Below are 14,154 nucleotides of genomic sequence, written 5' to 3'. Positions count from 1 at the left end.
CCCTCCGGAGTGAAATTCACTCCGGAGCGGAGTTTTGTAAATATTATTAATAAAATATAACTCCACTCAATAAAATCGAAGTAAAAACTCGCGTATTACATGATTGATCAGCTGATACGCACACACATACGCACATACATATTTAGACACACACTCGCACTCGCACACACACACACATTTGCACACATGCACACACACACACACATTTGCACACATGCACACACACACACATTTGCATACACGCGGGCACACACGCAGATATTTGCACACATCCGAACACACACATTAGCACACACGCACACAAATACCTGCACACACCCAAACACACACATGCACGCACACACACACACATTGTTTAGCAGTTTAATATAAATTAATATAAATTTATTTGAGTATTAAAACTCCGGAGCGGAGTGAATTGGGAGTGAAATAAAATCCACGTCGCTCCGCAATCACTCCGCTAAAAAAAAACTCCCAATTCACTCCGCATGCGGAGTGATTTTTTTTAAAACTCCGGAACTCCGAGTGGCGAAGTGAATCCGGAGTGAATTCGGATTTTATTTCACTCCCAATTCACTCCGGATTCACTCCGGATTTTTTACAGTGTATGTCTTACAAAATTACTTATTACTAATTAGGTTTATTTCTCTTTTCACATGAGCAAAAGTTTTATTCGTCTGAAAGAAAGAGGGATTGAGAACTGTAAGAATTCGCGAAAGAGCATTGTTTGAAAAACATTAATTCAGCATGCATCTAAATAAACTTAAAAAAAAGTAAAGCAAATGAAGAACAATTTTATGACAAAATTTATGGAGGGGGCCCACTTTGCCCCATATTTTAAAACTCGTAATTTATTATGAACATAGTTTATTCATAACATATATTTAAAGCGAAGAATGTAAAAAAAGTAAAACGAGCAATAAATTTGTCTTATACAATTTTTTTAGATGGGGGCCAGCTTTGCCCCTAATTTTCGATTTTTCAATTTTAATAGACACAGCTCATCAATGTTAAATAACAAACAATGGCCTATAAAGTAGTGTAACGAGTAAAAAAAAAAGTAAAGATAATCCGATTTCCAGCTTACGGATCCAAGCTCATTTTGCCCCACCCTCCCCTATTTAATTTGCTGGACTGCATTTTTATTTTTACTTCTCGAAGTTTTTTTAAAATAAAAATATTTTACGAGCGGAACGTTATTGTTTTCACCCCAATTTTCGAGAATTTAGTTTTTTATCAGATGCTGACGTTTTAAAGACTTTGTAAGAAGCTATTCTGACTAATTTCGAGAAGACGTTTGAGTATGTGTGTATGAATGTGTAAAACTCTCTATAACTTTTTAACTAATTTACCGATCGAAATTGTTCTTGCGGCGATTGGAAGAGTTCTTCAGCTGTCAACTTTACTGTAAATTTTAGATCGGTGGATCTGAAAGAGTCTAAAATCAATCATTTCTAAAATCAAATCTGCTCTAGAGTGCAATTAAGGCGTCGATTGCTGTATCAAAAAAATCGTAATCGATAAATTTGTTCGAGAAATATAGCGTGAGAAGAAATAGTAAAAAACAATTTTCTTGAATATCTTCGAAACGACGAAACCGATCAATTTAAATATTGAATCAGCTGCAAAACTCAATCAAACGCGCCGATTACCATCACAAGAATTGTCGTAATTCGTTGATTCGTTCGAGAGATATCGTGAGAAAAAAAATTTGAAATAACAATTTATTTTCTCTAGATTAACTCATCATGTCATCATGTAATTCACCAAATAATTCAAAAATTATATCAGAATTTAGTCTTTATAATTTCTTTTCATCACGAAAAAATATATTTTTGAGAATATAGTTTTATAGATAAAAAATTATAGCCTGTAACTATCAGCACTGAATTTCGATTAGTTTATTGAATGGTCAGTCAATTTTCAAGGTGAATTTGATTACTAGAAAAATGGGATATAACAAAGAAAGCTACTAGAACTCTTTAGGCAAATGTATGTACCCCTTCCTTTCCACTACAAACAGTCGGGGGTAAAAAGGTCCTTAAAGTCGAATATGTACGATCAATATTTCAAGAATGATAGAGGCTTATAAGTTGAACCTTAATAAAAATAAATTATAACTGAGATATAATAAATTTATCAAACTGATATTTTTTGAATATTTTAAGTTTTAACAATACGGTAGTTTAAATTATTGATTGAAATGCAGTATTGTAGGTGTGTATAAATTTTTTACACAAAGTTTCACACTAACCAGTGTAAAAAAATCTGTAAATCGGTTAACCCTGCGGGCCAGCCCCAAAACTTCCCGCTGTTTTCGAGCTCAAAGATTCATTTTTTTCAAAAATTTATGACTTTTTTTTTGGTTGGATGAAACAATTTGAAAAAATTATGAGAAACGTTTTTGATGGGATAGAAAAAGAGAAAAAATTTTCAGCCAAATCTAAACGGGTCGGGTTCAAAAGTGGTCAATTTGACGTGGAATGCCCCATATATAATTGTATGTAATTACATACGATTGATTTACCTTATTACCAAACTCCCTAACGATTGGTCCGTAGCAATGGTTGCTATAGCAAACGGTAGGTCCTCAGCAACGGTTGTTGTGGCAGCGATTGGTCCATAACAAGGATTGCTATAGTAAAAAATTGTCTTCTATACTCTTTGGGCTCTAATGAGGGTTTGCCTGGGTGTAACTAAGAAATTTCCATATTTTTAAATCAAAAGACCTACAGGCTCGACCTATTGCAATATTCGATGTTGCTTTTTCAAGACTAATAATAAACTTATTTTTAAAATTACGAATTTTATCATGGGAATGTTTTAAATAAGATCTCTTAAGTATTCATTTTTAAAAGTCTATTTATTTTCACAATACCATTTATTAAAAAATTCAGAGAGACCTACAGTGTAGGCCTAGACACAACAATGATTTAAATAACATGAAATATTATAAATTTATAGTTAGTAGCACCATGATGGATCTATCGCACATTTACCTCGATACCATTCGATCAACAATTGATTTTTCAAAGTATAATTGCTTAATGAATTGGTTTGTATCTAAAAAAAAAATAATAATAATAATAATATTACAAGATACTCGATGAGTATTGAAAGTGCGACTATCTCTTACAGTATTTGGAGGAAAAATTCTTTTGTAGTCCATTTTATTTTGATGTTCAATGTAACTCTGGCCAAGAATGAGTCTTAGTTCTTCAGTAAAACAAGACTTACACAGCTTGCACTGAATACTAACGCAATCTGTGCATTTAGAACAAATTTCTGGGAAAACAACTAAGTTTTTATCAGCGACTTCTATTTTTTGATCCCTCCATGAACTGAAAATAAATAAATTTAAGAAAGAAACTTAGCAGATCAAAAAAATTACCTAGCGGATCCTTATTATGGTAAATTACCGTAATTTACCGCGGTTTGCTGCAATTTAACGTAAAATAGGTCAATTACCGCAATTTTCGGCATTTTTACCGTAAGCACCGTATACTTTTATATGATTTACAACCCTAGCGGATCCGAATTACAGTAATTTACCGCAATTCACGACAATTTGCGGCAAATTACAATATTTTGTCGTAAATTGCGGTAATTCTGCTGGATACCGTAAATTACCGTAATTCGGATCCGCTAAGGAATGCAATACTACACTTTAGGATAAAATACTGCAGGCTCGCCGTAATATTACGGTAAATTCCCGCGCCTTCACCGCAAATTTACGATAATAGTATCATACTTTTGCCGTAAAATGTCGTACGTTTACCGTAAAATACCGTAATTTACTGTAGTTCGGATCCGCCGGGTATCTCGATTCTCGTAATTATCACCTAAGACGTCGTAAGCTTGGATCGATACGTTGACCGATGCCGACCAAAGCAAAAAGATTGAAAAGCACTTGTTCATACAGTAAATGATTCTCAGCGTAGTGAGCTGATGATAAATTAGGAGACATATTAGCTTCCATTAAAAAAACATTAAGATCTTCATCAATAATAAAATCAAATCTAACTAATTCAAAAAAATGCTCTGCATTATTGTTAAATTGTTTCATGCTGTCAGCAATTTGTTTTTCTTTCTTCAAAACAACTCGTTGAATTGCTTCGTAAGCTTTATTCCAGACACTATTCGGATCTTCATCGCGGGATTTAACGTAGGCATCGAATGAATCTTTCATTGAAAACCCCATATCAACATAGTATTTTCTTAAAGAAGGTATATTCCAAATCGGCAAATAATCATCACCTATAGTATATTTGTCTATATCTTCAGGATCGAATGGATAATATTTATGGGGACAGAAACGAAATAAAACATCGCCTTTGTACACATAAATTCTTAACGGGTCAACGGAAGTAATGACAGTATAAATTCCGATATCGAATTTATAACCATCTATCAGATAAGGCCTTTCAATAAATTCTTGTATAAAAACTTCTTTGTCATCAAAATTAATGTCATCTACTCGTTTGATACTTATCCCGCGATGAAAATTTGACTTTTCAACGAATGACTTATGGGGATTCCGAGCGATATAGTCGTGAAATATTTCTTTATCTTGAGGTATTCTAAAGGAAGCAGGAAGATATTCGATGTTTGTCGTTGAAAGTTCGACTTTATTAGTAATAAATCCACAACCAGGAATATGGTTGACTTTTTGATGTTTCTGGAGATGTTTTAAATTATTCGCAAGTGTTCTAAAAGGGTAATCATGAGCCCATAATAAATCCCAATTAGATTCATTATTTCCTCGACGGAACCCCAATTTTTCTAAAATCATAATGATATGTTTTAAGTGACTTTCGTCTTTTCCTTTGGAAAAAATCCAATATGTTAGTTGATTATTCATCGATGGGGATATTTCTGTTTCTGGGGATGCACTTCGGAAGAATGAAGATGATGATAACAGCAACGACAATAACATCGAGGATAGAACAACATAGAGTATACTCTTGAAAACTACTTTAATCTTTGTATTTAGCACTACACTTTGTATATTACTGAACGTACTTTGAACCTGAAAAATTAAAGCAAATGATTAAGCTTTTAAAATAATAAATGAAAAAACATAAGAATGTTCATAGTCCAGTCGAGTTAGAGGTTTTCCCTGGCGAAACTTCCTATCAAGTTAATTTTTTCATAAAACTTCTAAATATGCGCCGAACCTGTTCAGAAAATCTCATGGAATCCAAAAAATTCTCATAAATTCCCATAAAAACTTTATAAAAATGAATGAGTTCTATGAGAAGTGCTATCCCTGGTGGAAATTTTTGGGATTTTCTCTGAAAAACCCAGTTCTAAAGACTTTTTCAGAGTTATTCAGGGAAAAGTTCGAAAATTTCCACCAGGGATAGTTCAGTACAGTATAGAGCTTTATACACCCTGATTAAACAACTGAATTCGACCGAATTAAAAATTTTAATTCTGTTATATTCTGTCGAATTCTGCAAAACAGAATTCAACTGAATTGAAAATTTGAATTTGAATCAAACAGAATAAAACCGATTTAAAAATTTCAAATTCGTTTTAATTCAGTTCAATTCGGATTCAGAACCAGAAATTGGAGAATTATTTTCGAATTAATCAGAATTAAACCGAATAGAATTATTTAAATTCGTTTTAATTTGGACAAATTCTGGTTTTCCTGCCGAATTAGACAGAATTCATTTTTAAGTTAGGTACCGAATTAACTGTTTAATTCGATCGAAGTCAGTTGTTTAATCAGGGCATACAGTTATAAGAATCTATCGGATTTTTTAAACAGGGGACTATGACAATCGAAAAAATTCAACAAAAAAAAATATCGCAAATATTTTGCTTATGAAAAAGAGCCGAAATTCCGGTATTATAAAAATATATAACGAACTACAGTGCCTGAATAACTGAAACTGTAATAATATTAAAGAGAAAATTATCGGTTGGCAATTTTCGAATTTCTGGCTGAAGAAAGCTTTCGGCTGCTAGCCATTATTTACTCGTTGCTAGAGAACTGCGCCGATCCCAATTTTCGATCTGTCGATAAAAACGGCCCAACCCACGTCAGTTCTTGATTACACTAGAAGTTTTGCATGGACGAGAAAATTTTTGACTGCATCAAAGACATTTTGTAAATCAACTGTCCCCTGGTGGAAATTTTTCGGACTTTTCTCTGAAAAACTCTGAAAAAGTCTTTAGAACTTTGAAAAAGTCTTTCAAACTTTAGAACTGAGTTTTTCAGATTAGAGAAAATTCCGAAAAATTTACACCAGGGTCTCGTTAACAAGATGTGATCTTTTGATCTTTGGTCTTTTCCATATATGGTATAATTGTTTTGCATAGAAACGAAGCTACCCGAATCTCAATCTCTGGCTAATTGGACTTTAATATCAACTCAAGGTTAAATTCACTTTAAAAAACTTCGCTACTGTGACTACAGAACATGAAGGAATGAATAGAAACAATAAAAATGTTTACTTCGGTTTTCGCCATTTTATGTAATAAAAAAAGTTATTCCGTTCAGAAATTTTTTTTCCTATGGATCAAAATGTCTTCAATAATCTGTCAGAATTTTCCGCGTTCAGTAATACAAGAAAACTTTTGAAAAATGACACTAAGATGATTCAGTAAACCTGAGTCTGACACGAATGATAACATACTAAGTAGACTTCCATCAAGTCAACGGAAAAATATATTGTGCCGTACAAGCATGAACTTCTGCTTCGGATATCTTCGGATTCTATTTTTGGTGTCTGGTAGTATAACGGTTGGGCCCGATGTTGCTACGTGTGCTGACCCAAAATAAGCTGACACGGGCCTTCAGTTCTCCGGGCATAGAACGATCTTATCATTGTTGGTAAAATAGAGTTGCAATTGGGAATGTAAAAAATATATATCGAAGTATTTTATTATTTTATTTAATTATTCTAATAGTATTCAGCGATACTTATAGTACACTTGTCCCAACAAAAGAGTGGTAGTTCTGCTACCCCTAGCAATTTAATAACATTATTTTTCTGTACCCCTATACAGACAAAAAGGATTTCTTGGCGCAAAAAATTTTTTGCATTATGAATTAAAAACAAAAATTTTCTTGGGCGAGAAAAACTTATTTGGGGCGAAAACAAATATCTTGAGCCAAGAAATTTTTCTAGTCCCGAGAAAATTTTTGTTTTCAGTTCATAATACGAAATTATTCCAGCACCAAGAAATCCTTTTTTTTCTGTGTACCATTCGCTCTAGGTGCATTCTTTCGTTGGGACAACTTTAACCATCATAAATAGATATTGAATGAGTAATTTTTTTAGCACATTTACAACGATTTAACTACTACACATAGCAAAATTATTGATAAAAATTTGATTTCAATAAAACCACCCTCTGAGATCTATCGTGTTTCTTGGATACTAAAGGAGTAAAGGAAGTGGAAAGCAAGTGAATAGAGATCATAATTTTTTTTCTATAAATTGTCATATTTGATAGATATTATAGAGGAATAACGTTTGAAATCATATATACGATTAAAAGAAACGATTTGCAATGTTAAATATCCATAAGAAGGGCGATTTAAAAGTATTCAACGTATTTAAAAGCATGAAAAAGTACACAGAAAAAAATAATTTCTTGGCGCAAGAAATATTTTGCATTATGAATTGAAGACAAAAATTTTTCTTGGCTCAAGAATTTTTTTCTCGCCTAGAAAATTTTTTTCTTGTTCCAAGAAAATTTTATCTTACCCCAAGAAAAGTTTTGTTTTCACTTTATAATACAAAAAATTTCTTGGGTCAAGTAAAAATTTTCTTAGAACAAGAAAAAACTTTTTGCGCCAAGAAATTCTTTTTTTCTGTGTATATAAAATTTTTTTTTTTTCTAATCGTTTTAAATCGTTTCTTTTAATAAGAGATACTTTATTGGTAAGAAGCATTCATGAATTATTTATGTGTGGATATTTCGCAAGAAGACTTGAAATTGACTTGAATCTGTAATTTCCAAAGAACACAAACAGTGGCTTTTATGTTTAAATCTTTTGAATATTCGAATAATAACGAAGAGTTTATTAACATTTTTTCCAGCTGCTTGGTATTTTCGAAGATTTTATTTTTTGTAGAGTAAATTTTTATCTTTTGTAAAAAGTGTTGAACGTGTACTTGGCGCGATTTTTTACAGAACATCTGATTTTGGTAGGATTTCTCTTTTTTTTTGTAGGGTAAAGCTACTTGATATCTATTAAATCTGGGTCGTACTCAACAAACCCTCGAATTTTAGATTTCAATTAATTTATTAATTAGTTATCAATCCAGCGATTCTTCAGCTTCTAGAAAAAGGCATGGAACGGATTTCCTCATAAGATTTTCATCATTCGAGTCCCATGAATATTTAAAACCTAATTAGAAATCTAAAATCCGAAAATTCGGTTAGTACTGCTGACCCTTGACGAAAAGTTTCATTGTTTTCATGTTTTTGAACATAAAATATTTGGTTACGTGGTTCTCAATTTTGCAGTATTGTGTCTCCTTTACATGAAACAATTCCACTCATTAAGAAATAATTATCGAATTAAAATATGAAAAGTCAGTAATTTATAAAGATCAGCCGTAAGCTATTATGAGTGTTTGTCTTTTGTCTTTTTATCCTAACAGCCAGTGCAGCCCCCTTCCCATGGATTTTTACCCCTTCCCATGGAGAAATAGCATGGGGTAAAATGGTAGGAGGGAGTAAAAATATCGCACGGTCTGGCTGCACTGCTAACAGCCATCGTAACTGCAAGTTGGCAAGAATCTACGGTACTATCTGATGTCAACTTGACTGCGAAATGTTCCAAAGTGGACGTAAACTAACGCCACCCTGTGGTTGAAGTTATACTCAAACTCAAATAGTCAAAGTCGCACTGCAAAAGTTTTTGTCATCTTACCGTCAAATTTCGGTCGTTGAATTTTGAAGTTGACAACAATTTGTAGTCAAAGTAGTTATTGAGGTAGATGGAGCTATAACTACTAGATGAAGTAACCCTAATGGTACAGTTTGCTTTAGCAAAAGTTTACTTACAAAAATTCCCTTGAATTTTTCGTGAAATCTCCGTCAACTTTGGACTTTTCCGTTTTTTACGACAATTTGGATGCAACTCTCTCTACTTCACGTAAATTTACTTCCTGAATTAGAATGCAAATTCACTTCAAAAGTTGACTAGAAATAAGTTGTCGTCAATTTTCAGGCAAATTTTGATGTCAATTTATTGTAAATTCCCTGGTGAAAATTTTTCGGACCTTTGTCCGAAAAAGTCTTTAGAACTCTGAAAAAGTCTTTAGAACTCTAGAACTGAGTTTTTCAGACAGAAGTCTGAAAAATTTTCACCAGGGTTGACTTGAAAAATTGTCAACTATTTTTTTACCGTCATCTTATAGACGTTTTTATGTATCAATTTGCGTACCCTAATAGCCACTAGCTCGAAATTTACAGTAATTTGATGTTGAAATTACCTGAAATCTACTGCCTGAATTTGCCTACAATTTGACAGCAAAAGTTGAAAAGAAAAATTTGCGTTAATTTTTCTTCAATTTAGAGGTAACTTTTTACGATAAAAAAAATTCAGTAATGTACTTTCTTACCTTTCAAAAGGTAAGCAATTTTATTCATAAAATTGTCTACAATTTGTCGACAATTTGACAGTAAAAAAATACTTAACAATTTTTCAAGTCAAATTAACACTAAATTGATATAAAATTTGCCTAAAAATTGACAACTTTTTTCTAGTCAACTTTTGTAGTAAATCTACGTCTTATTGAATAGCAAGGCATACAAATTGTCGTAAAAAACGGAAAATTCCGAAGTTGACGTAAGTTTGACAAAAAATTAAAGGAAACTTTTGCTAAAGCAAACTGTGTTATTAGGGTACCTTCTGAAATAGTAAGAATGAACATTACCGCCCTGGTGGAAATTTTTGGGAATTTCCTCTGAAAAATTCAGTTCCAAAGTTCTAATGACTTTTTCAAAGTTCTGAAGACTTTTTCAGAGAAAATTCTCAAAAATTTCCACCAGGGCGACTTTTTTTATCGTAAAAATTTACCTCTAAATTGAGCAAAAATTCCGACCGACTAAAAGCAAAAGATGAAAATCTTCCGAGGAAATTCTTGTGCTTTTAGTCGAAAGCTAAGAAAATTGCTGTCGTGATAATTATTTAATAAATAATTAGAATTCTTAAATTCGAGATTTCGTTAGATATGGCCCAGCCTTAGAGGTTATAGTTGCAAGATTTTAAAAGCTCAGCCATTGTAACTCTTTTTTTAGACCCGACCGTACAATGACCTATTCCAAATTCAAGCGCTAGATGTCAGCCGCTTAGCTTTTAGTTGCAGTTACGTTGATGATACGCACACGGAAAGTTCTCTGAATTTCTAAATTAAAAGCACTTGGTAGAAACAGTCGAAGCGCATAGAAATGAATAGTTGATTACGTATTTGATAAGTATATTGACAACGTTATTTTAAATTATTAACCAAAATGTCTGATTTTCGAGACTGGATAAATTCATTGCCTATTTTTACGAGATATTGGTTACTCTCGACTATTGGCCTATCACTTATTGGAAGGTTTGGAATTATTTCTCCGGAATGGTTGATTTTACACTATGACAGTTTAATTCATAAATTTGAAATTTGGAGAACCATAACAAGTTTGCTCTGGTACCCGTTGACTCAAGGCACTGGATTTCATTTCATGATAAACTGCTTTTTTCTTTATCGGTATTCACTGAAACTCGAACAAGAGGAATTTATTGGACGTCCTGCTGATTATTTTTTCATGCTTATCTTCAACTGGATGTGTTGCGTTGTGATTGGCTTGATTTTAAATGTTCCTTTGCTGATGGATCCAATGGTGATCAGTGTTTTGTATATTTGGTGTCAACTTAACCAGGATGTCATCGTCAGCTTTTGGTTTGGTAAATATTTTTTTTTTTCAAATTGGATGAGAATTTACCCTGATTATAAACTCCGATTAAATCTGATGGAATCTTAATTGGATTTCTATCAGAGAGAAAAATTTAATCAGAATTTCTTGGAAGCGCTCCAAGTATCCGATTATACTTCAATCAGATTTAATAAAAAAAATGTAATTTATTTTCCGATTAAATCCGATTAAATTTTCCAATTAGAGTGAATCGGAAAATTATAATTTTGTTTTTTCCGATTAACTTTCTGACTTTTGATTGACTTTTAATCGGATTCATTTGGAACTTTCCGATTAAAACTGATTGAGAGTCAATTGGAAATTTCCAATTAAACCTGATTTGAATTTTTCCAATCGGATTTAATTGGAGTTTTTAATCAGAGTGAATTCAATTGAAAGTTAATCAAAAATCGGAAAAAATAAAGATTTCATTTTCCGATTAAGTCCGATTGAAAAATTTCAATTGGATTTAATCGGAAAATGAAGTATATTTTTTTCTGATTAGATCCGATTGAAGTTCAATCGAATACTTGGAACCCCCAGAAAAATTCTAATTGAATTTTTGTTTCCAATTGAGTCTGATAAAAATCCGATTGAGTTTCAATCAGATGTAATCGGAAAAAAATATATTTCATTTTCCGATTAAATCCAATTGAAATTTTTCAATCAGAGTGAATCGGAAAATAATAATTTTTTTTTCGATTAACTTTCCGACTTTTGATTAACTTTCAATTGAATTCACTCTGATTAAAAACTCCGATTAAATCCGATTGGAAAATTCTAATCGGGTTTAATCGGAAAGTCCCGAATGAATCCGATTGAAAGTCAATCAAACGTCAGAAAGTTAATCGGAAAAAACAAAATTATGATTTTCCGATTCACTCTAATTGGAAAATTTCATCAGATTTAATCGGAAAATAAATTACATGTTTTTTTATTAGATCCGATTGAAGTATAATTGAATACTTGGAGCGCCTCCAAGAAATTCTAACTAAATGATTGCTTCTGATAGAAATCCAATTAAGTTTCCATCAGATTCAATCGGATTTAATCGGAGTTTTCAATCAGGATACTCATTTCCTCTAATACTTATTCATCTAATGAATTATATTTTTCAGGCACGAAGTTCAAAGCCATGTACTTACCTTGGGTTTTATGTGCATTCAACTTGATACTGTCCGGAAATGGCGTATTGGAGCTCATAGGAATTTTAGTAGGAAACCTCTACTTCTTTTTGAAGTTCAAATACCCCCAAGAGTACGATGGTCCTGAATTATTAAGAACACCGAAATTTTTAGAATACTATTTCCCGGTACAGAGGACAAATATAGGGGGATTTTCTCGTGCAAATGTAGAAAGTCGAACTCAACCACAGTTCGGTTCAAATATATTCGGTGGTCATAATTGGGGTCGAGGTCAGGTGTTGGGTCAGTAATTAAAAATTGTGAATAATTAGTTGTAATCAAAGAAAATTTTCTATGTTTATATGATATTTTACGTATCAAATTTAATTCCATATGATAGAGTTTCGAAGCAGTATTTTGTAACTTCTATCGTTCAAAACAGGATTTTTTCATGTTTTGCTGTATCGCTGTCTATAAATAAATTATTATTCATTATTGTTAAATATCAAAAAATAATAAAATAGAATACAACTAAATGGAGAAATGGAAAATTACTAAATCGAACGATCGGTTGTGTATTTTTGAATACTTTTCAGATTCGAAATTTGTTATCTTTTTTTAGCCTGGATCAGATTTTAATCCATTTTTTTATAAGAACGATTACTGCTATGAATGTTTTTACTGTCCAGGTTTCATTTTGTTAACTCTGATTAAAAACTCCGATTGAATCCGATTGGAAAATTCTAATCGGAAAGTTCCAAACAAATCCGATTGAAAGTTAATCAGAAATCGGAAAGTTCATCGGCAAAAAAATTATTATGTTCTGGTTGATTCTAATTAAAAAATTTCTATTGGATTTAATCGGATTCAATTGAAAAATAATCGAAAAAAAATTTATTATTTTCTGATTAAATCTGATTGAAATTTAATTGGATATTTGGAACACTCCCGAGCAATTCTGATTGAATTTTTGTTTCCGATTGAGTTTCAATCGGATTTAATCGGAGTTTTTAATCAGGGAAGATATCTACAGACCCCTGGTGTGTCTAGTCATCGATTATTATGACTTATTTAATTTCGCGATCTTAAATGTTATCCGCTCATCGCGAATTTCATATGCAAATGATTTACTGAGTATAAGTTACTGGATATTACGTATATATTAACAATATAGTTAAGTTTACGTAACATTATTTTCAGTTATAAGTAACATTTATTTAATATATATTTCTTTATTCATTTGGCAATAGAATATGCATTTGTTCATATGTATTCATATATTTCTTGTTAAATTAGAACAAGGACATGTTCATAATTTTAACTTAAGATTTGGGTATCGGGTGACAAGAAACGTTCCAAGACCACACGATCTGTAATTATATTTCTCTGAATTTAATATAATTCATTTATCTGTTAATTTTCATTTGTTTTTTTGAATGTAAATAAATTGATAAGAATGGACTATGACGATTTATTTATTTAAATTATCGACTAATTATTTATAAGATGTTAATATATAAATTTAAAGTGGAAGTTAAATGCGCGCATATTTAAGTATTCCAAGTAAACTAATTAATTATCAGCCCTGATTAAAAAAAGCGATTTAAAACGATTCGAAATAAAAAATTTTAAATACTTTTTAATGCTTTTGAATACAAAAGCATTAAAAAGTATTTAAAATTTTTTATTTCGAATCGTTTTAAATCGCTTTTTTTAATCAGGGAGGAGAGGGAAAGAATAGAAGAGTAGATGGCAAAATTTTCTGGTCAGAAAATTGGTGTCAATTAGTTGCGATCAAATTAACAGCAACTGGAGCCTTTATAACTGTTGACTACAAGTTGTTACCAACTTTTTGAGAAAATTGAAGGCAACTTTCCGTCAACTAATGGAATGTCAACTTTGACAGCAACTTTTTGAGCACGTTGGCATCTAGTTGTGAATTTTTGCATTCAACTTAGCGACAAGTTGCAGCAGTAGGTCGTCGTTTACTTCCCGTCAGCTTGACTATCAGGGTCACTTTCATTTTGGCGTCTCATCATCGCAGTAAATTTCGAGCAAATCGAATTCAAATTTTGCTGAACAGATGTCTCTTCAATTC

The 14,154-nt window shown here is 31.9% G+C and overlaps 2 protein-coding genes across 2 annotated transcripts; one reads left to right on the top strand and one right to left on the bottom strand.

Moving 5' to 3' along the window:
* Positions 1-2,844: 2,844 nt before the first annotated feature.
* On the bottom strand, positions 2,845-6,664 carry LOC130675973 (probable tubulin polyglutamylase ttll-15). The gene is made up of 4 exons (XM_057481915.1): positions 6,466-6,664; positions 3,843-5,029; positions 3,137-3,341; positions 2,845-3,063 (listed from the first exon to the last, which is right to left on the bottom strand). The coding sequence occupies exons 1-4, from the start codon at positions 6,478-6,480 to the stop codon at positions 2,965-2,967; spliced, it is 1,506 nt and encodes a 501-aa protein (XP_057337898.1). The 5' UTR covers positions 6,481-6,664; the 3' UTR covers positions 2,845-2,964.
* A 3,660-nt stretch (positions 6,665-10,324) lies between these two features.
* LOC130675974 (derlin-1) lies at positions 10,325-13,518 on the top strand. Its single transcript, XM_057481916.1, has 2 exons — positions 10,325-10,924; positions 12,051-13,518. The coding sequence occupies exons 1-2, from the start codon at positions 10,486-10,488 to the stop codon at positions 12,365-12,367; spliced, it is 756 nt and encodes a 251-aa protein (XP_057337899.1). The 5' UTR covers positions 10,325-10,485; the 3' UTR covers positions 12,368-13,518.
* Positions 13,519-14,154: the final 636 nt, after the last annotated feature.

This window comes from Microplitis mediator, chromosome 10 (assembly GCF_029852145.1).
Source record: "Microplitis mediator isolate UGA2020A chromosome 10, iyMicMedi2.1, whole genome shotgun sequence".
NCBI lineage: Eukaryota > Metazoa > Arthropoda > Insecta > Hymenoptera > Braconidae > Microplitis > Microplitis mediator.
This window is presented reverse-complemented; position numbering and strand designations above follow the sequence as displayed.

What these genes read in the sequence shown, in the direction of transcription:
- LOC130675973 (XM_057481915.1), bottom strand. An exon ending in CCAAGCTTACGACGTCTTAG is followed by an intron (nt 3,342 to 3,842) that starts GTGATAATTACG and finishes ATTTATTTTCAG; the next exon opens with TTCATGGAGGGATCAAAAAA. An exon ending in GAATTTTTCCTCCAAATACT is followed by an intron (nt 3,064 to 3,136) that starts GTAAGAGATAGT and finishes TTTTTTTTTTAG; the next exon opens with ATACAAACCAATTCATTAAG.
- LOC130675974 (XM_057481916.1), top strand. Translation starts at nt 10,486, where the DNA reads ATGTCTGATTTTCGAGACTGGATAAATTCATTGCCTATTTTTACGAGA. An exon ending in CATCGTCAGCTTTTGGTTTG is followed by an intron (nt 10,925 to 12,050) that starts GTAAATATTTTT and finishes TATATTTTTCAG; the next exon opens with GCACGAAGTTCAAAGCCATG.